We start from the raw sequence: 26,332 nt of genomic DNA, 5'->3' as shown, positions 1-26,332 counted from the left end.
TGAGTTATTCAGTGTCCATTGTATGCTCTGAGCAGGAGTTCAGGGGTTGAAAAGATCATATCTAGCTGAAGTGCTTACAGAAGTTCTCATGAGTCAGGGGGTCAGAGTGTGTGGTCAGACAGAGATCTGAATCTTGGCTCAACCACATGCTAGTTTTGATCCTGGGGCAGGTGCCTACTCTCTTTGCACAACTGTCTGTAAAAGAAGATAACGATACTACCTCACAGACCTAGAGGAGGGATCAATGAGACACTGCTATTATTATGATTGTGTGGAGCAGGGTGGGGTATGAACATCTAGTCCACAACGTAACTTACAAAGAGAGAAGAGGAAAGGATGGAGACCTCGTGAGGGATGGGTGAGCCATCTACTTGGCCTGAAATCCAGGGTGTAGTAGAAGTAGAGGGAAAAAGGCTAGAAGCACTGCTTGGGGTTCCATCAATGGAGCACTTGAATACCAACTCAAAAGATCTGCAGTGAATTCAAATAATAACAAAATATACCGGAATTTTCTAGAATAGGCGGGATTAGGATCAAAATTTGCTCTGCCTTGATGTGTGGGAGGAGAATGGCAACAATGGAGAGGGAGGAAGCTTCACCTAGAAACAAGGTCATCAAGAGGAGACCCTGGCTTGTAGGAAGAGAGGTGTCAAATAACTGAGATGAAGAAGTTGGCAGTATATCCACACAGAAATATCTAGAGGCAGATGGACAAGCTGGTGTTGAGTTCAGGAAATGTTTGGGCTGAAGGAAGGAACTTGGAAGACATCACTGAAAAATAAATAATTTTGAAAATAATAGTTAAAACCAGAAACATGGGTAAATGCCTTGAGGGAGTTCAGGCTGGGGAGGAGGGCTCCTTAGGAAATATACCCTGGGGGAAGGCAGGAAGAAAAAGGAGTCAGAGAAGCCAAGAGAACTGGGATTTGCAGAATCCTGGAATTAAAAGAAAGGCTTCAAGGGATATCTGTAGTTGTCCAGTGGCTAAGACTCTGTATTCCCAATGCAGGGGGCCCAGGTTCAATCCCTTGTCAGGAAACTAGATTCCACATGCTGCATCTAAGACCTGGTGCAGCCAAATAAATAAATATATATATTTTTAAAAAAGCACATGCTGTATGTATTTTAAAAAGAAGAAGAGCATCAAGCCCTGCATACAAGGACTGAGAAAAGGATTTCGTGGCAAAGACAGGCAAAAGTGACATTCAGCAAGACAGCTCACCAACTAGGGCATCCTTGGTAGTCTCTGCAACCTACTGCAATGAAAGGCTGCTAGAAAAACTTGATGAATGTTGGCCACTTGAAGAAGCCGCTACACCTTGGGCCAAACGCACTCAGCAAAGCAGCCTGCGTCCACTGCCAGGGTCCACTTCCTGTAAGGCTTCTTAGCCGAGCCTGGAAAGGAGACTGGCTACTCTGACTTGAAGTGGTGGTAGGAGGGCTTTACCTGCCAAATGAGTTGTTTCTTAAATCATATTCTCTAAGACCTTAAGGATTCAGTTAACCCCTTGCTTGCCTTCGGACCATCAAAGTCAGATAGAAATTATCTCCCTTTTAAGAAGTTCCAGGGGTAATTCCTCATCAATTTTTGGTGGTCTGTTACAGTCTCTGAAAACTCTTAACAAGATCAACTAGAAAATAAGCCTTTGTGACCCAGAGTTTCCAAAAAGCTCACTTGACAAATTGAGTAATGAGTCAACTCATAGGAAAAATAAAGTCAGAGGTTGACCAGCTTCTGGAAACATGGAGTGTGGGGTCACTGGAGGCTGAGGGAGGGGGTTGTCAAGGCGACACAGAGGCCGGCATCCTGGAGAGTGCGCGCTAGGGCTCTGACTCGGGGACTGAGAGGCTCTGTCATGCACAAGAACATCAGAAGCATGAAGAACAAAGGAGGAACTGTGTGTGCCCCAAGAATAAACTCGAATGAAGTTATTCACCAGGAATGACTGTCTCTGAGGGCCTCTCATTAAAGCTTTTCCATTTCTCGGAGTTTAGGACTGATAACCTTTGAGAGTAGATAACAGTACTCAAGACAAAGGACGTCAATTTGACATCAAGTAGGGATGCTAGCGGAGAAGGCAATGGCACCCCACTCCAGTGCTCTTGCCTGGAAAATCCCATGGGTGAAGGAGCCTGGTGGGCTGCAGTCCATGGGGACACGACTGAGCGACTTCACTTTCACTTTTCAGTTTCCTGCATTGGAGAAGGAAATGGCAACCCACTCCAGTGTTCTTGCCTGGAGAATCTCAGGGACAGCGGAGCCTGGTGGGCTGCTGTCTATGGGGTCGCGCAGAGTCGGACACGACTGGAGCGACTTAGCAGCAGCAGCAGGGATGCTAGAGAGAAAGACAAAGCGGGTAGGGGACAAAGAGGTACCAGGCAGAAAGAAGTAGATTAAAAGATATATGCTCATTGGACTTCCCTAGTGGCTCAGTGGTAAAGAATCCGCCTGCCAATGCAGAAGGTACAGGTTCAATCCCTGGTCCGGGAAGATACTACATGCCACGGAGCAACAAAGCTCATGCACCAAAACTACTGAGCCTGCACGCCCTGGAACCGTGCTCCACAGAAGAAGCCACCACAATGAGACGCCCACAGACCACAACTAGTGAAAATCCCTCATGCAGCAACGAAGATCCAGCATAGCCAAAAATAAATAAATAAATTTTAAAAATATGTATATATACATATATATATATGCTCAATGTAAGTAAAGAGATAGTGCTCATAGTTAAGTTATGGGAAATAGTATTTTATCAGATTAAAAAAATAAATTTAGTCATTCAAACATTTATTGAGCAGCTCCTAGGTGCCAGGCACTAGACTGGGCAACAGGGCAGATGACACATCCCCTTGAGAAATGTACAGCCTGCTGCGGGAGACAAGAGTGAGCAAACAACCATGAAACAGCAGGAAAGATGCTAACAGGGGCAGGTACATGATGCTCCCAGAGGCAGGGGCGACTTTGCCAAGAGAGAAAGAGAAACTTATAAGAGCAGCACAGAGGCATGGTTGCACTTCTGAGGACTCCAGCTTGCGCTACATGCAGCAGCCCACTGTTCTTTGCAGACTGAATGTTCATGAATGAAAATAGTCTCTATTGAGTGATCTGAAACATCCTGTAGTTAGATACTTTGCTGAGACACAAATTTGAATGGTCTGCTAGGAGGCCAGAGTGTACTTGCCAGCCATTTACCAGTGAATGGATCACACCCCACACCTGGCGTTTGTGCCCCAGCACAGCTTACCTCTTCTCTTCTCCTTGGCATCTATGTAGTAATTGTCACACTGTGATTAACATTTTTTCCTTTGCAGAGTCAGAGAAATATGGAGTTAATAAGGTACAGATGCAATGAAGTAAAGAGTTTAATGGCAAAATTTATTTAAGAAGCTTTAGAAATTACCTTGGCCCCATAATTATAGAACCATTAAGAGTCTAGAAAAGATCCCTTACATTTTTCAGTTATATTTTACTGCTTTTTATAGTGGAAATTATATGTCATGATGATATTCATGATTCTGGAGACTCATGAAGGTCATGGATGAACCCTTTGAGAATGTCAGGGGTCCACGTCTGTGAATAATGAATAATGTTTTATTGGCACTCTACTGGATATAACATGTTCTCATTTTAAGTTGAAAAATAAAATATATTCTCTTTTATACGATTTTCTTATAATTTGGAGAAGACTACTATTGTCCTTCCCTGTTTATGAAGGCTCAGGATGCATTTCCAGAAGACAAAGAATAATATTTATCCACAAAATTGCAGCCTGACAAATCAACATAGATAACTAAATTCCCCCAACTGAATGTTTTTCCCTTAGTCTATCTCCTGTAACTTAATAACCACTGAAACTTCAATCTGGCCCCCTCCCCAAAATACCTCAAACTTAACACACAACCTCAATCTGCTTCCACTTGTCACCTTGATTTGGCTATTAGGATCACATGTATTTAATTGCTAAAGCTGGAAAACTTAGAACTGGCCAGACTCTTCTCTCAACATCTAATCAGTTACCAAGATTTTACCTCTTAAATGACTCTCAAAAGCAGTCATGCCTCTCCAATCCAATGGCACTACCCTAGCTCAGACCCAGATCATCTGGCATCACAACGTTCTGACACAGTCCCTCTAACCTGTCCTTCCTCTATCCCACAAGTTGATAGAAAGTAATTTTTCTCAAAAGGCAAATCTTGCATTCATTAGTTTCCACTGAAGATAAAACTATGGTTCCATCAATAACTGGTTCCTGGCCAGTGAGTCTGATGCCCATCAGTTCAGTTCAGTCACTCAGTCATGTCCAACTCTTTGCAACCCTATGAACCGCTGCACACCAGGCCTCCCTGTCCATCAGCAACTCCCGGAGTCCATCCAAACCCATGTACATGGAGTCGATGATGCCATCCAACCATCTCATCCTCTCCTTCTCCTCCTGCCCTCAATCTTTCCCAGCATCAAGGTCTTTTCCAATGAGTCAACTCTTTGCATCAGGTAGCCAAAGTATTGGAGCCTCAGCTTCAACATCAGTCCTTCCAATGAACACCCAGGACTGACCTCCTTTAGAAGGACTGGTAGGATCTACTTGCAGTCCAAGGGACTCTCAACAGTCTTCTCCAACACCACAGTTCAAAAGCATCAATTCTTCGGCGATCAGCTTTCTTCACAGTCCAACTCTCACATCCATACATGACCACTGGAAAAACCATAGCGTTGCCTAGATGGACCTTTGTTGGCAAAGTAATGTCTCTGCCTTTTAATATGCTGTCTAGGTTGGTCATAACTTTCCTTCCAAGGAGTAAGTGTCTTTTAATTTCATGGCTGCAATCACCATCTTCAGTGATTTTGGAGTCCCCCCTCAAAAAAAAAAAAAAAAAAGTCAGTCACTGTTTCCACTGTTTCCCCATCTATCTGCCATGAAGTGATGGGACCAGATGCCATGATCTTAGTTTTCTGAATGTTGAGCTTTAAGCCAACTTTTTCACTCCCCTCTTTCATTTTCATCAAGAGGCTCTTTAGTTCTTATTCACTTTCTGCCATAAGGGTGGTGTCATCTGCATATCTGAGGTTATTGATGTTTCTGATGCCCATGAGTCTACACATAACACTTTCAGAACTGCGTTGACTGTGAGCTGCTTATTTTCCTAATTATGCTGTGTTCTTTCATACCTCTATGCATTTTTTGTATTTATCCAATTCTTGTGCTGCACAGCCTTTTCACTCCTGTACTCTTAGTGAATTTCTACCAGACCTCCTAGATTCAATTCAAATGACACTGCTTCAGGAGAGCCATGTGTAAATCTCTCAGTGGCTCCTCTATCTGGGCTCGTGTGGCCCTAAAAACATGCAATTAAAGCACCAAGAACGTGGTAACAAAGTTATCGTCTCCCATGATCCACAAGCACTTGTCTTTGAATCCTAATATTTAGCACAATGCTTGGCTCCTGCCACGCAGTCAGTGTTTGCTGAATGAAAGGACCGGCGCTTGAGATTGGTGACTACATGGTAAAACGAGAGAAGCTTGTTATCAAAGGGCAAAAACTACATTTTTTGTTAACTCTAAACTGAATCAAGGTGCCAGGAAAGTTAAAATAAGGATAGGGTACTTTTAGATCTCAACTGACTTTTAAATTACTCATCACATCTGTCCTTAGCTAAAGAGTAACTCTAACCGGCGTCCTGTGCAGCCTAAGTCAGAATATTTCACACCTGGACACTGGATCCAACAAATGCTCAATGACCATGGAAGACATACTTAAAAAGAAGGTATTGGCTTTAAAAATACAAATAGGAAACAATGCCCAGTAAAACCATTGGCTATTTCTTCCGCTGTTTGGCATTTCAGAGCACAGCATCAGACACAGGGCATCGCACTGTACACAGTGTCCAACACCTGCGGTGGCAGTCGCCACAGAACAGTTCCTGTGATGCTGTGTTTTGTTCACTCATTCATTCGCTCACAGAAACTGCAGTGCAGCCACTGCGGGCCAGTCACCATGGCACAAGCAAAGGAAAGAACAGGTTCCTGAGATCCAGGATTTCTACAGGACAGATGGATTACGACAAATGGCCCTGGACTTGTATCATTAAGCACTTACTATTTAAATCCAGCCCGGTTCCAAAAATGTTCTCAAGTTCTCCTTGTACTTAACAGGTCACAGGTTACCTTGGGTAACCTCAAGAAGGCGGCTAAGCATTCTCATGCAGCCAGTCTGTAGCGCAAGGCATAACCTGTTTCGGGACACAGCTACATTCAAAATGCAGCGTTTAGGGTAAGTTCACTACTGCTCTAATCTCCCAATGGGTAGGGGTTTGCTGAAAGACAGTTTTCTAAGAAGGAAAAGATTTGGATGAAGATGATGAGTGAAGCTGAGTTCGAGCTTCAACCAAAACTCTTGGCGCGTTAGGGCACGAAGAATCCTCTGGATACCCTCACCATGTAGAGTAGTGGAAAAAAAAGCTTTCAGGGCAAACCCAGTCAGGGAAATACGTAAATCCACTGTATTTAGCACCAGCACCATACTGGAGCCCAGACTTCGGCCTTCTTCAAGGTAAAATACTAGGGGAGCTCAAGCCGAATTTTTAACAAACTACATTATAAATGACGGGCCAATCTCAGATATAGCTGCTCCCCGAACCCTTGCTGCTGCTGCTAAGTCACTTCAGTCGTGTCCGACTCTGTGTGACCCCATAGACGGAAGCCCAGCAAGCTCCCCCGTCCCTGGGATTCTCCAGGCAAGAACACTGGAGTGGGCTGCCATTTCCTTCTCCAATGCAGGAAAGTGAAGAGTGAAAGTGAAGTCGCTCAGTCGTATCCGACCCTTAGCGACCCCACGGACTGCAGCCTACCAGGCTCCTCCATCCATGGGATTTTCTAGGCAAGAGTACTGGAGTGGCTTGCCATTGCCTTCTCCGAACCCTTAGGCTGCCCCCAAAGGTTCACTGCCGGGTTCCCACCCAGACTCTGGACAGCGCCCCGCCCTTCTCGGTCCCACCCACCCAACCCAGGAGGGGTCCCCACAACCTCCAAGCCCACCCCTGGAGAACCACCCACTGCAGCCCCGCCCCGCCCGGGCCCCACGCGTCGGGCCCCACCCCGGCGCTGGCGGCCCTTTAAACACCCCCACCCTTACACAGTACCCCCCCACCCTGGCCCGAACGGCAGCCGGAGAGGGACAAAACTCATGGCCTTCAGCCAGCTTTCTCGCGGATCTCGTCCCGGACTGCCCGGCCCGTGGGGCCTTCCACCCTGGGTCACAGCCCCTGGCGGCCCCGAGCCCGCGGCGGCCCGGCAGAGGCGTGTCGCCGCGGCCCAGCTGCGGGGCGGGGCCGGCGGGAGCGCAGGTCTCCGCCGCTGCCACGGCTGCCTCCGCCTGCCTCTGCCGGCGGCTCGGGCCGCCCGCTCGCCCGCCGCTGGGTGCGCTGCACGCGGGGGGCCGCCGCGGTGCAGAGGTTCATGCAGCGACAGCCGCGGCGGCGGCGGCGGCGGCTGCTGCTGCTGCCGCCGCGGAAGCAGACAGACCGGGCGCTGCCGCCGCCGCCGCCCTCCCCCGGCTCCATGCCGCCGCCGCCGCCGCCGCCTCCTCTCCGGCGAGGGGCGGGGGGCTCCGGCCCGGGGTGGGCACCACTCCTCGCAGCGCCGCTCCCCTCCCTGCCCTCCGCTCGGGCCCTGGCGCTGGCGGGGGCGCCCGCTGCCTCCTAGGAGCGCACGCTCTCCGCGCGCCCTGCGGGAGAGAGGGGGCGGGCGGGGGCGGGGGCGGGCGGGCGTCGGGGCAGCCGGGACCCCGCAAGGCGGCGAGAGGAGGGGGCTGCCTCGGAGGCTGCCCGGCGGCGGCGCCCCGCTCTTAGGCGCGAGCTGAGCCGGACCCAGAGCGGGCGGCGCGTCGCCATGCCGGTGTGACGGGCGCCCCCGGCTGCCCGCGCGGTCCCCGGCGCTGCCCCACGCCGCGCCGCGCCGGCGCCGGGCGGCAGGATGGGCTGTATCCAAAGCATTACCTGCAAGGCGCGGATCCGGCGCGAGAACATCGTCGTGTACGATGTGTGCGCCACCATCGACCAGTGCCCCACGCGCATCGAGGAGAGCTCGCCCATCGTCCTGCGCTACAAGACCCCCTACTTCAAAGCTTCGGCCCGCGTGGTCATGCCCCCCATCCCCCGCCACGAGACTTGGGTGGTGGGCTGGATCCAGGCGTGCAACCAGATGGAGTTCTTCAACACCTACAGCGACCTGGGCATGTAAGCGACCGGCCGCGCGCAGTAGGAGCGGGGTCCGTGGCCCCGGTCTCTTCTCACCCCGACCTTCCTCCCCAGCTCCTTCTTACTGCTCTCCCCATCCTTTTTATAAACCTTCCTCCCGCCTCCTTTTCCATCTCCCTCCTCCCTACGCTTTTGTTTCAGTGACAGGGCTGATGTGTGTAGGGAGGCTCCTCGCGAAGGCATTTTCTCGTGGTTTGCTTCTGATTCCCTGTGAATGCTAGGAGCACGGTGCGGGGCGGGAAGAACGCTCTGAGGAGGGTTCAAGAGACGGAGGTGGGGGTGGCTGGCTAATGCCCTGGGAGTTTCGGGGCGCCGTCTGGGCTTTGCAGGGCTTCTGGGGAAGAGTTTGGGGGGACCTGTAGAGAGTAGTGGAGTGCCGGGGGCGCGTTGGCTGTACCGCGCGTGCTTTGGAGAAACCCGAGCCGGTTTGGAGAGGAAGGTCCCAGGCGTTCAGCCTGGACTTGGTATGCCCTTGTTCCTTCGACTGTTGACTTCGAGCCCTTGTCCCCCGAACCGGAAAGCCTAGAGGCGTTTCCATCCGGAACCACACACCCGAAAGCCACCTTTCTGGCTCAGCGCCCTCCGCAAGAGTACTGGAGGTGGTGGGAGTGGGAAGGCTCCGGGCGCGTCCCAGCGGAGCAAGGCTGATGGCCTTGTGCGAGCAGCCTCTGATTGGCGTGGCGAGATACGTGTCTTTGCTCAGTGAAAGTATGGGATGGGTCTCATGTCGGTCTAGGGTCTTAGGTTACTCCAAAACTTTGTTCTCCCGCGCTGGGAGGGATTCCCCAGCGCCCCCCGCCGAATTCTGTCGGAGAGCTGGGAGCTCTCCAACTTCTTTCAGCAGCGCCGCTCGGTGCGCGCCGGGCTCCGCACCCGGGATCTCGGCGACTCCTCTGCCGCCAGGGGCCGACAGCCTGCCCCGGAACCACAGGCTGCTGACAGTCGCGTCCAGGACTTTTTTTATTAACTAAATTTTCATAACTCCCTGCCAGCCTCCTTTCAGAAGTACACTCTGCGCAGTTGGCAACTACAATGGCTAAAAGGTTTGGGGCCTGCATTTGGCCTGCTGTTATAATGTAGGTCTGGAACACCCTAATTAGCTTGCAGCCCATAGGGAAACCCTCTTCTGAAAAGTCAGCCTCATTTCATTAGTAATTTAAAACTCCAGAGTTCCCAAGGTTCATCTTTTGAATATGGATATAAGGTGGGAGAGTTTCCATTTTAAAAGGTCAAACTATCTTTTTAATAGCAGTTTGCAGGCTTTTTATTACACTTTGGGAGCATGTAAGTTAAGACTAGTCATAGGTGCTAAAAGGAATTCTGACAGGTTTCTTTGTCTCTCCCGGTGCCCACTCCCACCCTTTTCCCCACCCCAGAGAGTCTGAACTTTCCTCTCTAATCATATAAACTCAATTCTGGAGAAAGCTCCTTCCTAGAGAAGATGTGTGACAGCCCAGTTTGCTCCGTCTCTGCACCCAGAGTGTTCGTGTCTTTCTGGAAGACACCTGGATGTGAGAAATAGGGGAAATCTTATTTGGGGTGAATTCTGGTGGCTCAGACGGTAAGAATCTGCCTGTAGTTCAAGAGATCCTAGTTCAGTCCCTGGGTTGGGAAGATCCCCTGGAGAAGGAAATGGCTACCCACTCCAGTATTCTTGCCTGAAGAATCACATGGACAGAGGAGCCTGGTGGGCTACAGTCTCAAAGAGTCGGACACGACTGAGCAACTAATACACATGCCATTTAAAATCATACACACCCTCAAAAGAATTATTATATCTGAACATGTGTGTCTCTCAAAGATTTTGTTTGTTTGTTTTTTAAGAAACTCATTATTTCCAGCTAAATCAGAGAAAGCTCCAGACAGGGCAAGGGCACCTTCAAGTTTGTTCTCTTGGTCTGGCCCTAATGGCAGTGTACAGCCTTGGTTGGGGGCAGTAATTGCACCCTGGAGCCACTCTGGGAGACACTAGGAGGGTCTGAGCCGAAAGTCTTACTTTTCCCAAGACTGCACAGCCAAGAGTCTCTGCTGCCTCACATCTCCTGTAAATTAGTAATCTGAAAGTAAATAAATCATTCTTTCATAAAAGAGAATATATTCTACCTCAGGAGAAGCCAAGGTGAGGTATAAACAGACATGGTAGTTGAACTTCCTTGACTCTGTGAGAAGATGTGTCCACGTGGGAACCCGCTTTAGGGTGTGAGTTGGTGTCTGCTCAGAGGGATACATTCTCTCTGACCCTTCCTTGCTGAGTTCTTGCCTTTGGGATTTGGAGGAGGGGAAAAAGTTCTGCCTTTAAACTACCATTTTCAGTATTTTAAGATTCTTGGTTTTCATGTTGTTGTTGGCAGGGGACAAAAATAGTCCCCAAGAAATCATAAAGTGTATTATTTTAGATTTGTGTCCAGGGGCCTCCTGTCTTTGTGGCTGCAATAATGGCTATGTGTGTTTAAGGCCACTTTGGAGCCCAGATTTAATTGAACCAATTTCCACGAAATGTTTCGGCCCTGAAAACTTGGCCAATGTAAACTTTCTGAGAGAAACCCATATTGCATGAAAGTCGCTGCAGCCTATTAGTTATTATGTCCATTTTAGCCAGTCCCTTGAATGGAGAAAACACTGCGGGCTGAATTTTCACCCCTGTGTAATGCTTTTGTTACATGAAGCATGGTATGATGAGAGACTATAGGTTATAAAAACTGCTTTTCTCAACATTTAAAAGGGACTATGCCAGAGGAAACCTGCAACTTAAAATGCCAAGAAAACTTTATCTACAGGTTTAAAGAAAACATGAGCTTTCATGGTTTAAATTTCTCCACATTTCCAAGGAAGAGAAGGCTTCTCAGGAGCATTTGAAATAGCTGATGGTCAGAATGGCCAGAGCTTAATTTGAACTTGAACTCAAGTGACTTGAAACTCCCTCTAGTTACTCTGTAGGAAGCAGGCTATTAATGCTTATGGCCCCCATTTCTTTCTCATTTGGCCCTGATGAACGTGCTCCTGTGGCCCTGCCAAGACTGCTTCAAGGCTTCATCCTTCAGGGAGGAAGAACCACTGGATTTTCTCAATCAACCCATCAATAAACAAATGTTTATTTTATCAACTGCCTCTGATGTACCACTGCCAGCAAAGAAAACCAAGGAATAAGCAGGCAGCTTCAGTGTCCCTAAGGGCAGGAGGTAAGTAGGGCCACAGGCAGAAAAGGCCAGTGCTCCCAAGCAGTATAGGAGAAATGCCAGCGAAAGGGACCAGGCCAGGTGTTCTAGATGTGTAAAGACAAGCTGGGTGCAAGCGATGGGTGAGACTCAGCAAGGCAAGGAGGAGGGACCAGTTCTAAAGGGCAAAAATAGCAGATACGTGGAGGTAGGAAAATGTAAGGGGGCACACATAGGCAGTAGAGGAACTTTCAAGGTGAAGAACAGTTGGGGGGAAAGTCAGAAAGGGTCTGTTGGGAAGGCCTAGAAGAGTAGATCTGGAAAAGGGAAGATTGAGATCAGATCTTCTTAACCAAAAGAGTATGAGGAAGCGCTTCATACCTTTTCAGTGTCTCTTGGGCATACAGGAGCTTTTCAGTGGAGATGTAACACCTTTATGATGGAACAGGTTTTTTTTTTTTTTCTAATTTATTGATATAGTTGACTTACAGTGTTGTGCCAATTTCTGCTGTACAGTGGAGTGATTCAGCCTACATATATGTATACATATATATATGGGGTGGCTCAGCCCATAAAGAATCCACCAGCAATGCGGGACACTGGGTTCCATCCCTGGGTTGGGAAGATCCCCTGGAGCTGTCCATGGCCACCCACCCCCATATTCTTGTCTAGAGAATCCCATGGACAGAGGATACTGGTGGGTCACAAAGAGTCAGACGCAACTTGGGTGACTAAGCACAAACACATATATGTGTCTACACACACACACACACACACATTCTTCTCTGTTACGGTTTATCGCAGGATACAGCGCAGTTCCTGTGCCACTCAGTAGGACCTTGTCGTTTCTCTGTTGCATGTGTGACAGTTTGCATCTGCTAATCACAGACTCCCGATCCATCCCTTCCCCCACCCCATGATGGAAGTTTCGAATGCTAGAGTTCAATACCCAAGAATAAGGAGTGGGGTTCATTTGCCAAAGATGCAGGCAAATCTGAGGTCAGGGGAGAGCCAGCAATGGCTGAAGGCCCTTCCCGCTCCCTCTGAGCCTCGGTGTGGTGTCTTCTAGAGCTGTAAGGGTCAGCTTAGGGCTGACAGTGTAGGGTTTGGAGAACCTTGGCCTGGGTGAAGCTTGAGGAGATGACATCTCACTCCTCAGCTTCAAGAGACAGCTCCTGCCTGTCTCTACTCCTCCCGTGGAGCCAACATTCTTGAGGGTTGACTAACCTACCCACCTCTGTTACCTTTTCAGTTTATTCCGAGCTGGTTTCTCTCAGTTCCAGATTTGTGCTTGCTCAGTTCGTCTGGGCTTTCCATATTTCCAGATCCAGCGGACACTTACCTTTTCATCAATATTCCACATGGTTGACAGCTTCCTGTGTCTTGAATCGCTTCCATCATTTAGCTCTCATGCTGTTTTTCTGGCTGTTCTTCTGTCTGACCTCAAAATACAGTTCACTGGGACATTTCTCATTCTGTACTGGACGGATGGTTATTTCATCCGTCCCAATGGCACCAGATGGTCTCTGGGATACAGAGTCACCTGCAGTATAGGCGTCTGTGTCTACACACAGCTTCCACTTGGCTGGCTGAAAGAAATCTCAAGCTCGGTGTATCAAACCTGCACTCTTGATCTCCGCTCTAGCTCCCACCTAAAAGCTGCACCTCTGCCATTCTGTCCCATCTTAGTAACACCTGCAGTCCCTGGGTTGCTTCAGCTGGAAATCTGTTTGTCACTGTAGATATTTCCCCTGACATTCATTCCATTATCAAGTCCTGCTGATCTCATCCCGCAGATGACTCTAATCCAGCCTCCACTTTCTATGCCCATCTCTCCCAGTGTAGGACTTGCTCCGACAGAGGATTTCTGACCAAACTTGCACCTCTGTTCTTGCCCTCCATCCAGCCTATCCCCCATATGATAGTCAGGTGACATTTTAGAAATGTAAATGCTGTTGCTTTCTTGCTTAAACCCTTTAATGGCTTCCCATGACGATCCCGGGATGAAATTTGAAAATCTCTTCCCACTCTGAATTTCTGTTCTTAAGCCCCTTCAACTTTTTTTCATTTCTTCACAGGAACAAGCTTCATCCTGACTCAGAACTTTTCCATGTGCTGCTCTCTGTCTGAAATGTTCTACACACCTACCCTTTTCTAGCAAATTCCTACTCCTCATTCAGGTCTCAGCCGTTACCTCAGAGAGGCAACCCTGAGTTCATAGCTTCTATTAGGGTTCTCCTGTTCTCTTGAGTAACACATTACTCTTTTAGTTGTTACCGTTAGTACGCAAGCATTTATGTGTTTATTTAACTTCTGATTTATCTATAAGACTGTAAGCCCCGCTAACGCAGGTATTATATACATTTTATTTCTCTGTGAATAGTGCTTGGCCCATAACAGGTGTTAAACATTTGATCAAAATAAAGGAGCCCTTTTTCTAACCTCAAATAGTCTCTATCCCTTTCAACAAATCATGTCTCTCTGGAAAATTAGCCTTTCATGTAAAACCCAGTGCTAATCCCACAAATCTCTCCAACTCCCGACACTCCAGCAGTCGCTTAACACACGAGCAGTTGAGTTCCACTGTGCTTTTGTGTCATTTTGAGCTGCATTGTCCCATGAGGTTCCCTGCCCCTCAGCCCAGGGTGCGAGTCTGTCCCTTCCTCTGTGTCCCCGCAGTGTTCCGCACACCAGGAGTGGGGCTCAGGAAACACTGAGGCCTGACTGTCTCACCACCTGCTGCAGAGCGGCGCTCCGCGTCTGCCCAAGGAGCTGGGACGTGGAAACCGTGTCGCAGCACAGTTCCACCTGCGTCATTAACTCATGGCCTGAACTCCAGGACTTCTGGAGGTGGTGGTCCTAGCCAGCACTTAAACCCCTGGCCTAATAGGGTGATCGCCCCAAAGCAAACACTGCCCTTGTTCAGGGCAGCACGCGCAGCATAGCTTTGAGTGTGGCCCTCACTGGTCATTGAGATGCCTCCTTCAGGCATTTTGCTCTTGCGGACCAGCTCGCCTCATGCTTCCCAGGAGCCAGATGAGTGTGCAGGTGCAGAGTGTCCCACCAGGCTCAGTGCTCCTCAGCAGCTGGCTGCCATGTCCCCAGTCTCCCTGTGGAGACCAGACCAACACCCTTCCCCCATTCCCATGACACCCCCAGTCAGGGGCCTCATCAACTGGAAGTAACAAAGGCTGGTCCTCACCAGAAATGATGGAGACCCCTGTCCCAGAGCATCAGATGGGAAAGCAGGATCCAATTCCCTTATTAAAGTCCTGAGTGCCCTTGAAGGGGAGGTGGCCTAACCCTTTGCCTCTAATCTTCTCCATCTCGGCAAAAGAGGAGCAGCAGCAGATTAGCTGGTCTTATCAGGAAGCATTAATCTCACTGGAGATAAAGCACAACTCTGGAGTTGGAGGGGGTTGGAGGAACAGGCAAGGAAACATTCAGAAAAAGGAGGGGAGCAGTACGTGGGAGTTACACACAGAATGTGGCTCACGTAGCGTGGGATGCTGAAATACAGCTGCGCTGGGTGGAGAGAGCAGGACAGGTGAGCCAGGAGGTGTGGGACTGCAGGGTGTCAGCGACCTTCCACATGACAGCAGCGGCAGAAGCTGTTTGCGGGATTAGGTCTGCAGATGCTTCATGTTCCAGGTTAAAGAAGGCTGCCAGTTGAGTCAGGAAATGCAGAATCTAGCGTAAGACGCAAGATCCCAAACATCCCCTTCCCTCTGATTTGTGGAGTGCTCTGATCTTGTCTCACCCTCCCTATTATGACCCTGGGAGCTAGATGCTCTGATTGTATCTGTTGAGAAAACTAAGGCTCAGGGGGTCAGAGGACTTGCCTGAGATCATACATCTAGTTGGTGGCTGAGCTGAATCTTTGTGAGAGGGTGGGGCCAGGAGGGTGGAGTACCAGGTCCATCCATTGCTGAACTCATTCCCTGGGAGCAGGGGGACATCTCCTCACCTCAGGGACCCAAGCTGGCCGGGACTGCAGGTTTTAGTCCTGTGCTGTCTCCTCCAGGATATTCCCTGGGGCTCACATGTCAGCCCAGATGGGCAGCCCTGGACTGCAGCAGTCACGCAGACCCCTCAGTTATTGTACTTGTAAGCCCATTCATCCCTCAAACTCTCCAGACAATTGCTGTTTGGACAGATGACTAGGAGGAAAAAGAGGACCCCCTTCTGGTAAGTGGGAAGGACCCCTGGCTCTACGCTCAGCTCATCGGACATTCCGCTGGCTCCTAGCAATTCTTATGCTATGATTGCAAGGTTCACTCAGGCCTCTGTGTTAGCTGTGTGGACCCCACTCCCTCAGCAGCTCTGACACAAGCCAGTTGGAACTGTCCACTGCGCCGGTTGAGGGTATACCAGCTATCTTTCCAGCACAGGGATTTGAGTCAGAAGACCTTGGATTCGATTCCGAGCCATATGACCTTTGGCAGATTTCCTTAAGAATCTAGTCTCTAGTTTGCATTCATGTAAATAGACAGCAAAAAGTCCTGTCCTGTCTGCTTGGCTGGGGGTCAGGAATCAAGTGAGATGAAAACTGTGAAAGTGCTCTCCAAACTAGCGGATTGTACGCATGTGTTTTTTTGTTTTGTTTTTTATAGAGCATGACTGTTACTGGGCTTCCCAGGTGGCTCAGCAGTAAAGAATCCACCTGCCAATGCAGGAGGTGTGGGGTCAATCCCTGGGTTGGGTAGATCCTCTGGAGAAGGAAATGGCAACCCACTCCAGTATTCTTGCCTGGAGAACTCCATGGATGGAGGAGCCTGGTGGGCTACAGTCCATGGGTTTGCAAAGGGTCAGACATGACAGAGCGACTAAACAGCAACATCGCTGCTGTTACTAGAGGGTGACTCTGGATCAGCCTCAAGGAATAGGGAGGTTGTGGCTTCCCAGGCAGAGAGACGCATTCTCACTCTGGGGAAGGGTCCCTCGTGCACCAGCCACGCTCCCCCAGATCCCACTCAGAGGGGAGGAGAAAGGCTCGCTGTATACTTCAGAGCCAGGGCTGTTTTTCATTCATACTCAGAGGAAGAGGGTAGCTACTACCTTTTGTCCCACCCAGAGGTTGGCCTCCCAGATCTGGGCTGTGGACTCTGGGCAGCAGCCAGGACCCTGGCGCTCCCAGTCCCTGGCGCTGTGCCTGCGTCTCAGCCAGGTCCTCATGGGGACTGCCTGCCCTGCCCCCAGACCTCCTGATGGCAGTGTCAGTTAGGCCCCGGATGAGAAGTCAAGGACCTGGGGCTGGAGTGATACTGCGCGGTCCCTTTTCAGGAAGGTCTGGAGTTTCCAGCCTGGGTGGACAATGAGACCCACACCTGAAATAATTTGTGTCCAAAACTATTTCTAATACATTCTTCCTGATACATCTTTAGTAGATCTTTAACATATACTTTCATGAATTTGTCTCTTTATAAGGGAACCTCACATAATCCTGAAATCATGAGACTATGTAGGACAGCCATTTTGCCTATTTTAGATAAGCAAGCTGATTAAATAAGGAATGTGCTCAAGGTCACTGTGGCAGGCACTGGTAGAATCAGAGCTGCCTCATGCCCTCCTGTGCCAAGTGCATGGTCTGTGCCAACCCTGTACAGGAGGTGGGGATGAGAGAGGTCATCCCCAGGGTTGTGTACATGGAGCATGAGGGTCAATTGGCCCACAGGCATTTTGGAGGGCATAATTTATGGTCTCTGAAGACAAGAGTGGGCAGATAGGAACATCTAAATGTGTTCCAAAAAAGCAAACAGAAATTTTCAGGCTGTCCAATTAAGCAAAATAAATAAGGCCGTATGCCACCTGACGGCACCTCGGTGGGGTTACTGTGACAGGCCTGTCTCAAAAAGCCTCTGGCTGACTGACTCTCTTGAGACCTGACCTTTCCAAGCTGGCGTGTGGGCTGTGTCAGGCCAGGGTGCTTAGAGGCTGTCAGAAGTCTGGCTAATGGGAAGCAGTAAATCGGCATCCTCAGTCAGCAAGCTCAGCAGCATCCTGAAGGGACAGGCAGGCCAGGGAGGTCATGGTTTCTGGGCATGAGTGGTGACAGGGACAGCCTTTGGCAAGGCTGGAAACTGCCAGAAACAGGCAAAGGAAATGTTCCTTTGCCCTGGGCATGGGTAAGGGGAGTGAGTCAGGATCTGGCTTGTGTCAGGAGGGAAGGGTGAAGGAGAACGAGAAGTGGCTTTCTTCCTCCTCCTCCTCCTCCCAAGAGCCACCAGCTAAGCCTCCATTCCGAAATGGCAAATGACAGCCTTCACACCAAAGCCTGGGCAACACGCTTCAAGACCAGGTTTTAACTGACTCAAATATCTGAGACTCTTTCAGATTTCCATAAATACACTTCAGTGTTTTTTTGAGGAAGGATAAGAGATTTGTGCTAAAGAACTAAACCCAAATTCCTGTTGAAGTTGTCTTCCTGGCCCTTGGAGCCAGGGAGCTTGTCTTCCTGGGACACATGTACACTTTAAGAAATGGGCAGGCATTAGGCTACTGTCTATCTCCCCATGAGGCTGTAAACAATGTATTCAACTTAATGATGATCACAGCCACCAGAAGACTTAGCCAGTGCTAGATGCTTCGTATTCACTGAGAGACAGATACCATACTATCCCCATATTAGAGATGACAAAACCAAAGCCCAGAGAGAGTGGGTAACTTTCCCAGCATTACCGAACTTGCAAGTGACAAAGCAAGGATCAGAACCCAGAATTCCAGTGACTCCTTATGACATTTCACCGCCCCATTAAGGCCAAATGGTAGAGTGAACGAATGGACACGTGGATGAGCAGAGAGTGTTCAAGATAATGCCTTGAGAGCTTGCTTTTGTCCTTGCTGTGGAGACTTAGGGAACAAAGGGTTTAAATCACTTCGGAAGCAGCCAGTCTCGTCGCCTCCCAGCTGGTTTGCTCAGCTGGTCCAGGCATGTTAATGAGGTCAGGGCCTTGGGGTCAGACCCAGGGGACCCTCCCAGCACCCAGGTCAGCACTCTCTGCCCTTCCAGCTGCCTCACACAAGACTGCTTCCAGGTACCAGTCATAGCAGACTCTAGGTTACAGGGCAGAGTGAAAATGAAAATGCAAGTGGCGGGTCAACAGAGTCACCCTTGACCTGGGGGTGTTAGAGCCATGTGAGAAATCATGTAGCCCAGCTGCTCACGTTACCGACGTGGACAGTGAGCCCCAGAGACGGGCACTGACACAGCGAGTCACAGCTGGGGCCGGGAAGAGACCCAGGTCTCTCTGACTCCACAGCCAACGTTCTTTACCACCAGCCTACACTGGGCCTGACGGGGAGCAGGTAGCTCACTCCTTGAGTCAAGGCTGGGGCACCCCTGGTCTGTAATGCAGTCGTCGGGGGGCAGTGCCACCTATTTTCCTATCCCCTGTTTGCTGGGGGTCCGAGTCTGTGGGCCGCCCAAGGGAGGACAGAGCACAGCCCTTCCACACAGAGAGGAGCTCAGATGGGCCCCAGGGAACGGCTGCCCAGGTGCCAGGAGCCCAGAGACCAGCCGCTTTCCAGTGTCCACAGGCAGTGATTAGCCAGCCAGAAAGGAGAGCGGCTCCCCGGGGACGCCCATCACAGACAGCAGGAAACGGGAGGGCTTGGCAGCCAGGGGAAGAGGCACGCATGGAAAATTGAGATTCGGCCTGGATGCCCAACAACCCAGAATCCATTTCCTCCACCCCTCAATGCTCCCCAGACCCAGCCCAGGTGCTGAGGCCATCCCCGGGCCCCTAGTCCCCTGCCCACAGGCAGGAGGGTAGCTCCAGGGCCCCTGGCAGCTCCAGAAGAAATGTGATCCAAGTGATGTCAGAGATGACAGATTGTGAGGAGGCCAGGGCCCTCCCCTGACAGCAGGGCTCAGCTGGGTGGCCCCTGTGGAGTAGAGCAGATGGGAAGTCTGAAAGGGAGATCCTGGAAGCCTGGAGACTGTTTCTGTTGTGGCTTTTAGTTGGGTTTTCTCCATTTTTTTCCTTTTATTATGTGTGAATTCGATACAGTTTAGCATCAGGTTCTGATCCAGTTGTGCTGTGTCTGCTTACTCTAAAGGAGGTGAGGGTGGGGAGGGGCAGGAGCGAGCAGGCTGGGCTACAGCACAGTTTACTTTGCCCTTGTTAGGATCTGAGGGAGGGATTAGAGGACGAGGGAGCTGAGTTTGTGCCTCCATGCAGCCTGTCACCTCTACCTATCTGGCTGATCCAAGGTCTTTGCACCACTCCAGGTTGCCTCTCCTGAGGAAGATTCTAGAAATTCAGCATGATGTCAGGGAGTCTGTTTTTTCCACACATGGTCCCATTCTAGCCTTGGCCTTCCCTTTCAAAACTTGTACTAGTGTGGTCCCATTCCAGCCTTAGCTCTCCCTTTCAAAATCTGTACTAGTGACCTACCTCTGGCATTCTCTAGAGGCCTCCCTGGAGGAGGAGGCACCTTTAGGTCTCCTGTCTGATCAGCGTATATTTGGGAAGGCTTTGCCTGCCTTCATCCCTGTCCAACACTTGTGCTGTCTCCGTGTCCATCTCAGTGTCTCCCTGCTTGCCCTCTGACCCTGTCTCTGGTCAGGCACTCTTTCAAGCTTTCGGGCTTTAGCCAGATGCCTGCTCCCAGGCCCCGTGTCTCCTGGCCCTCCCTGTCAGCTTACTCTCTCCCTCTGAGGGGGGAACACAAGTGCAGAGGGGGCTGCTGCCAGAGAAGCTCACACATGCCTCTGTCCTCCTTGGACTCTCCAAGCCTGTCCTGGACTTCCACCTTCATCTCATGAGTGAGCATGATCTCTGTAAAAAAAAATTGCTTCTGCCTTAAATGGGCAACTAAACTAGTGTTCTGGAGGTCTGATGAGGCAGCCGGAACAGCTCGAACCAAAGCCCCAGAGACAGCCTCAGAGCAGGTAGGGGCAGGGATAAGGGGATCAGTCTGACAAGCATTCAGGCCTAGTCAGCACACAGTCTGGAGCAGAGAGAGGGGGCATGAAAGGAGGCCCAGAACCTGCTTTGCAGCCCTTGGCTTCCCAGCAGCCATCAGAAAGGCCTGGGTGTCCAGAGCAGACCCTCAGACAGAAAGGACAGCTGGCAGGGATAGACGGAGCCCAGGGAAACCGTAGTCACCTCATTCCTGCCCGACGCATCAAGACAAGCTACCCCAGGTGTGAACGTGGAGGGGCAGTGGCCCATCCTTGTTTAGACCACCACCCCACCTCACGACCGATGCCAGAGAATAACCACCCAGAGTCTTCCCTGCAGAAAAGCCCCCGCAGGTAACTTTCTCACACGGGGAGTCAAGCTGAGTGGCCCCAGCTGAGAGGCTTCTGAGATGGAAGGGAGGACAGGAGCCGGGAACTCCAAAGTGGTCCCTCTGCAGCCAAGGCAAACATCCTCCTGCTCTGGCCAGTGCCAGCTCCTCTCAGAAGTCTCTGAAAGAGTTCATCTTTTCAGGACCTAAATCCCACTGGGAACCTAGACCAGCTGGCTACTAGTGGGGTTGCTAAATCACTGTTGAAAAGACTTTCAGAAATGGACCTGATGCATACTTAGACGGAGAGTTAGACCCAGAGCAAGGCTGACAGAGAGGGGTCTTGGTGCAGATGTAGTGCCAAGGGCCCCTGTCCCCTGCAGAAACCCCCAGGCCTCACCGCTGAATGGAAGGAGAAAATTTGTCCACATGAGAAAGTAACATTTGTCGACATGAGAAAGTTTTCATGGAAACTCTGTCAACCTGAGGATCTGTGCATGGTTACCTTTCCACCAAGTGGCCAATGGTCTCTCACCGAATGGTTGAATAGTGGCATGGATCCCACACTAAAGCTGAGACATGGATACAGCCCTCATGGAGGATTGTTTGTGTTCACTTGGAATTGAAGATGGTTTCCTCTCCACTCACAGAGGCCACAGTTTCTGCAGTTTGTATCAATGCCTTCAGACTTGGGATTGAGGAGTCACAGGCCAGGTACCCCTACAATCGGACAAGCTACCTCTGTTGAGGCATGAAGAGTGGGGATGCTTCTAGATCAGAACACAGGCATGTTTGTGTGGTTATTCTGAGAAAGAAATCCCCTACTTGGATGCTAAGAGGTTTTTTTCAGGATTTGCCCTCAGCATCTGGTGTTTCCTGGAATGTCTGGTTGTCAGAATTGCTATCTAGAATGACATGCCAGTGTCTGCATCCACAAAAAGGAAAAGCATCTTGGAGTGTCGTCATGCCATCTTGAAAGAACAAACATTGAAAAAGTATTCTGGAAATATCTCTGGTTAAATGCAAGCAGAGTAGCCAGAGAGAAAGAAGTGGGTGGGATGGTCAGCCTTCATTGGGATAGGTCAAGGGCTAAGTATATATCTACAGTTCAAGAGCACAGACCAGTTTACAAGATAGCAATGAACTCTTGAACTGTTAGAAGTCTACATGCAGTTGTTTCCAGTCTCAAGTGTTCATTTTCTTCAGATGCATCCCTGTTTGTCAACAGTGAGATATTTACATGACCCAGGATAGAACTGAGGTGGGTCTCCCTGGCAGAAATCACTTTTCATAGGAGCTCAGAATCCCAGTACCAGGCCACTCCATTTAACTTCTGAACATTCCCGACGGGCTTCTATGTATGCTTTAAATGAATGTATTTTTACTGTTTCTTGTGTCCATAAGCTCAAGCTTGTTAGTTGTGTTATGCAAGTGTTCTATATTCTTGCCAAGTTTTATCTGCTCAGTCTATCAATGATTGAGAAAGTCTGTTGAAATTTCTCTCTTGCTTGTGTATTCATGACTCTTCCTGCAGGACTGTCCACTGTCATTTTATATATTTTGAGCCTGAGCTTGTTTACCTGTTTGATTTTCAGTTTCCTCTTCATTTCTGACTCCTAGGGATTTGTTTTGCAACCTCAACTCTGGATTCAGTAAGAAATTTGTAACGGAGGGTTTTTCAAGATATTTAGTCTACCACAATTATGATTTGCCTACTAGATTCTTCTGTTCCTCAACTATAGACAGAGCTTTCAGTGGCTACTCTTTCCAGTTTGAAGGGATGCCTTTCAAAGCAAGCTGCCTGTCTAGGCAAGGTGCTAAGGTGCATTGATAAAAAGAGCTGAAGTTTCTTAGCACTGACGTTGAGGGTGACAAGGGGAGCCAAGGCACTATGAGGATCTTGGGTCCCCAGCTAAGGACAAGAGTGTCCAACAAGACCCCTGCTCTGTACTGGGCCTGAATGACAGGTGCAAACCACTGCCTCAGTGGACCCAGTGCCTCTGAAGTGTGTCAGCGACTGCTGAATGATGACTGCATTTGCCAACCATTTGTACACCATTCAGGGCCCCGAGATGGCCTTGGCAGGACAGAATGTTCTGCTGGAGAAGAAGCTGCTTTCCTAAGAAACCTCAAGTTCCCACTCAAGCATAGGCATCCTCAGTGACTCTCTGTAGTGGCAGAGACATGAGTTGGCTCCAAGATTTCCCACCCTCCTTCCCTGGGCCTTCCCCCGGAGGCTCACTTTGCACTGGCATTTGGCTTCTAGCAAGTGGTGAGCTTGTTTTACCTCCTTCTGTTCCAGATGGCTCTGAGAAGGACCAACAGGAGGAAGGAGGGTGGGAGGGCAGCGAGGGGGCAAAGCTGTCTGCTATCTGGAAGGCATACCCAGGGACGTGCCTGGCATGGCCCTGGCACTCAGCAGGCTGACTCTCTCCAGAGGTAGGGGCTGGGGGTGGAGATTCCCTGTATCGAGCTATTTCGGGCTGTGGAGATCTCAAGGTGGTTGGGGCCACATAAAGCTCGACTTTGATAACAAAAGACAAAGCTAGCACATCGGCATTTACAAAAATGCTTTCAAGTATGTTACCTCTGTTGAACTTAATGCTCACTCTTAGAGATGATATTATTGTCCACATAACAAGGGGAAAACCAAGGCTATGCAAGTTGTAAGTGATCTGACAGGTTAAGTGAGGAAGTGGTCACACTTGCTATCTGATTCCAAATTGATTGTTCCCTTTAGGTAGCTGATATTGGAAGAAAAAACAGTGATGGAACTTTGGAAGCTGAAAAGATGTTGAAATTCCCTGCTCTGCCTCCTTTAAATTTTTTGCAGTTTAAAAGAAGAGAAAAAAAAAAAACAAAAAAAGAGGTAAAAGGAATTGTCCAAGGTCATACAAAAAGTAAAGTGGAAGACCACTTAGCAATCCTCAAAGGATTGCATTTATTTTAAAACTTTGTGTTTCTGATAGCATTTCAATTCAGTGAATTTCATTTTTTATGAAAGCTTACCATTTCTTTGGGAAATACACTCCACAATGTAATGATAGTCTACAGGAATGGCCTAGCCTAATAGACAACTGTATTGGTAAGAAGGGTCCTGAACCACAGTTGTCAACTGGGCCTCCTGACTCCCAACTGGTTGAATTAATTATCTCCTCCCTCACGTCCATTTAGTACCCATCAGAAATCTGAGCTGTGTAACCCACTTGGCTGTCATTGTAGTTCCTTTCCTAACCCAGATATCTATTATTGATTCATCACCTAATAAGCACAAGACGAACAGGAGATGTTAGGTGTTTTACACAAATTGTTGTTGTTCAGTAGCTCAGTCATGTCTGACTCTTTGCGACCCCAAGGACTGCAGCACGCCAGGCTGCCCACTTCCTTCACCATCTTGTGAAGCTTGCTCAAATTCCTGTCCGTTGAGTTGGTGATGCCATCCAAGCATCTCATCCTCTGTTGTCCCCTTCTCCTCCTTGCTTCAGCCTTTCCCAGCATCAGCGTCTTTTCCAATTAGTCATTTCTTTGCATCACTTGGCCAAAGTATTGGAGCTTCAGCTTCAGCATCAGTCCTTCCAATGAATATTCGCAATTTGACTTTCTTTAGGATCTGGTTTGATCTCCTTGCAGTCCAAGGGGCTTTCAAGAGTTTTCTCCAACACCACAGTTCAAAAGCATCAGTTCTTCAGTGCTCAGTCTTTTTATGGTCCAAATCACATCTGTACATGATTACTGGAAAAACCATAGTTTTGACTATGTGAACCTTTGCCAGCAGGGTCTGCTTTTTAATATGCTGCCTAACTCTTGAGAGTCCCTTGGACTGCAAGGAGATCCAACCAGTCCATTCTAAAGGAGATCAGTCCTGGGTGTTCATTGGAAGGACTAATGCTAAAGCTGAAACTCCAATACTTTGGCCACCTCATGCGAAGAGTTGACTCACTGGAAAAGACTCTGATGCTGGGAGGAGTTAGGGGCAGGAGGAGATGGGGACGGCAGAGAATGAGATGGCTGGATGGCATCACCGACTCGATGGACATGAGTTTGAGTGAATTCCGGGAGTTGGTGATGGACAGGGAGGCCTGGAGTGCTGTGATTCATGGGGTTGCCAAGAGTCGGACACAACTGAGCGACTGAACTGAACTGAACTGAAGTTTGTCATAGCTTTTCTTCCAAGGAGCAAGTGTCTTTTAGTTTCATGGCTGCAGTCACCATCTGAGGTGATTTAGGAACTCAAGAAGATAGAGTCTGTCACTGTTTCCATTGCTTCCCCATCTATTTGCCATGAAGTGATGGGACTGGATACCATGATCTTCTCCTCTTTCATCTTTATCAAGAGGCTCTTTAGTTCCTCTTCACTTTCTGCCATAAGGGTGGTGTCATCTGCATATCTGAGGTTATTGATATTTCTCCCAGCAATCTTGATTCCAGCTTGTGCTTCATCCAGCTCAATGTTTCTCATGATGTACTCTGCATATAGGTTAAATAAGCAGGGTGACAATATACAGCCTTGACATACTCCTTTCCCAATTTTGAACCAGTCCAGTGTTCCATGTTCAGTTCTAACTGTTGCTTCTTGATCTGTGAAACCTATATAGGTTTCTCAGGAGGCAGGTACACAAGTTATATCTCATTTAAAGTTCATTTATAGTAAAACAATTATACTTCAATAAAAAATTTTTTAATTTAAAAAAATAATAAAGTTCATTTATATTCATCTTATCTCTGTTTCACACATAAAGAAACTGAGGTTTTTGAAAGATCATGTAACTTGCCCAAATTCACAGTGCTAAAACCAGAATTTAACAACAGGTTCAAAGGACTCCAAACATATGCTCTGACCACCAATATTAGTATATTATTGCTTCACCTGAAAGAAAAATTCAAACTCCAGGCAGTGGTTGAGAATGCTGGGAACAGAAAATAATTTGAACATCTGATAACTATTGCAAATACTCTTACCAAACGGCATGCATATGAAAGGTATTTCAAGATTTATCTGTAAGCCAAAAAATCACCCTTAACAGAAGATCTCAGTTCTTTTTGTGTTACCAGCTCTCTAGACCCCTTACATCTTACCTTGCATTCATCTGGGGTTTCTGTGTGGGTGGACCACAGCATTGGAGACTCATTGTTGTAGTTATTATTGTTAAAGATAAAGCCATAGGTGAACAGGAAGAGTGTGCCACTGGGGAGAAGAGCATGGGGTTCATAGCCACTGGTCACTGAAAATGCATTGTCCTTTACTCCTCTCTAACTGGAAGCATTGTAGTATTAAAAAGCATTGACCTTGCAGCCTCTGTACACAGGTTCAAATCCTGCCTCCACCACTTGTATGCGTGTGTTAGTTGCTCAGTCATGTCTGACTCTTTGCGACCCCATGGACATCTTCTCTGACCATGGAATTCTTCAGACAAGAATATTGGAGTGGGTTGCCATTCCCTTCTCCAGGTGATCTTCCCGACCCAGGATCAAACCTGGGTCTCCCGCATTGCCAGCAGATTCTTTACCATCTGAGCTACTGATGCTGGGAGGGATTAGGGGCAGGAGGAGAAGGGGACAACAGAGAATGAGGTGACTGGATGGCATCACCGACTCGATGGAGGTGACTTTGAGTGAACTCCAGGAGTTGGTGATGGACAGGGAGGCCTGGCGTGCTGTGATTCATGGGGTCGGACATGACTGAGCG

At 49.0% G+C, this 26,332-nt stretch overlaps 1 protein-coding gene across 1 annotated transcript in view; it reads left to right on the top strand.

The window, feature by feature from the left end:
- Window positions 1-7,761: 7,761 nt before the first annotated feature.
- Window positions 7,762-26,332, top strand: part of FAM78B (family with sequence similarity 78 member B) — a 101,883-nt gene continuing 83,312 nt past the window's right edge. Inside the window, exon 1 of the mRNA XM_055401910.2 lies at window positions 7,762-8,236. Coding sequence (XP_055257885.1) covers window positions 7,974-8,236 — 263 coding nt within the window. The 5' untranslated portion in view covers window positions 7,762-7,973. The remainder of the gene's footprint in view (window positions 8,237-26,332) is intronic.

Source organism: Moschus berezovskii, chromosome 4 (genome assembly GCF_049115385.1).
Source record: "Moschus berezovskii isolate FMDL1 chromosome 4, NW_MosBer_1.0, whole genome shotgun sequence".
NCBI lineage: Eukaryota > Metazoa > Chordata > Mammalia > Artiodactyla > Moschidae > Moschus > Moschus berezovskii.
This window is presented reverse-complemented; position numbering and strand designations above follow the sequence as displayed.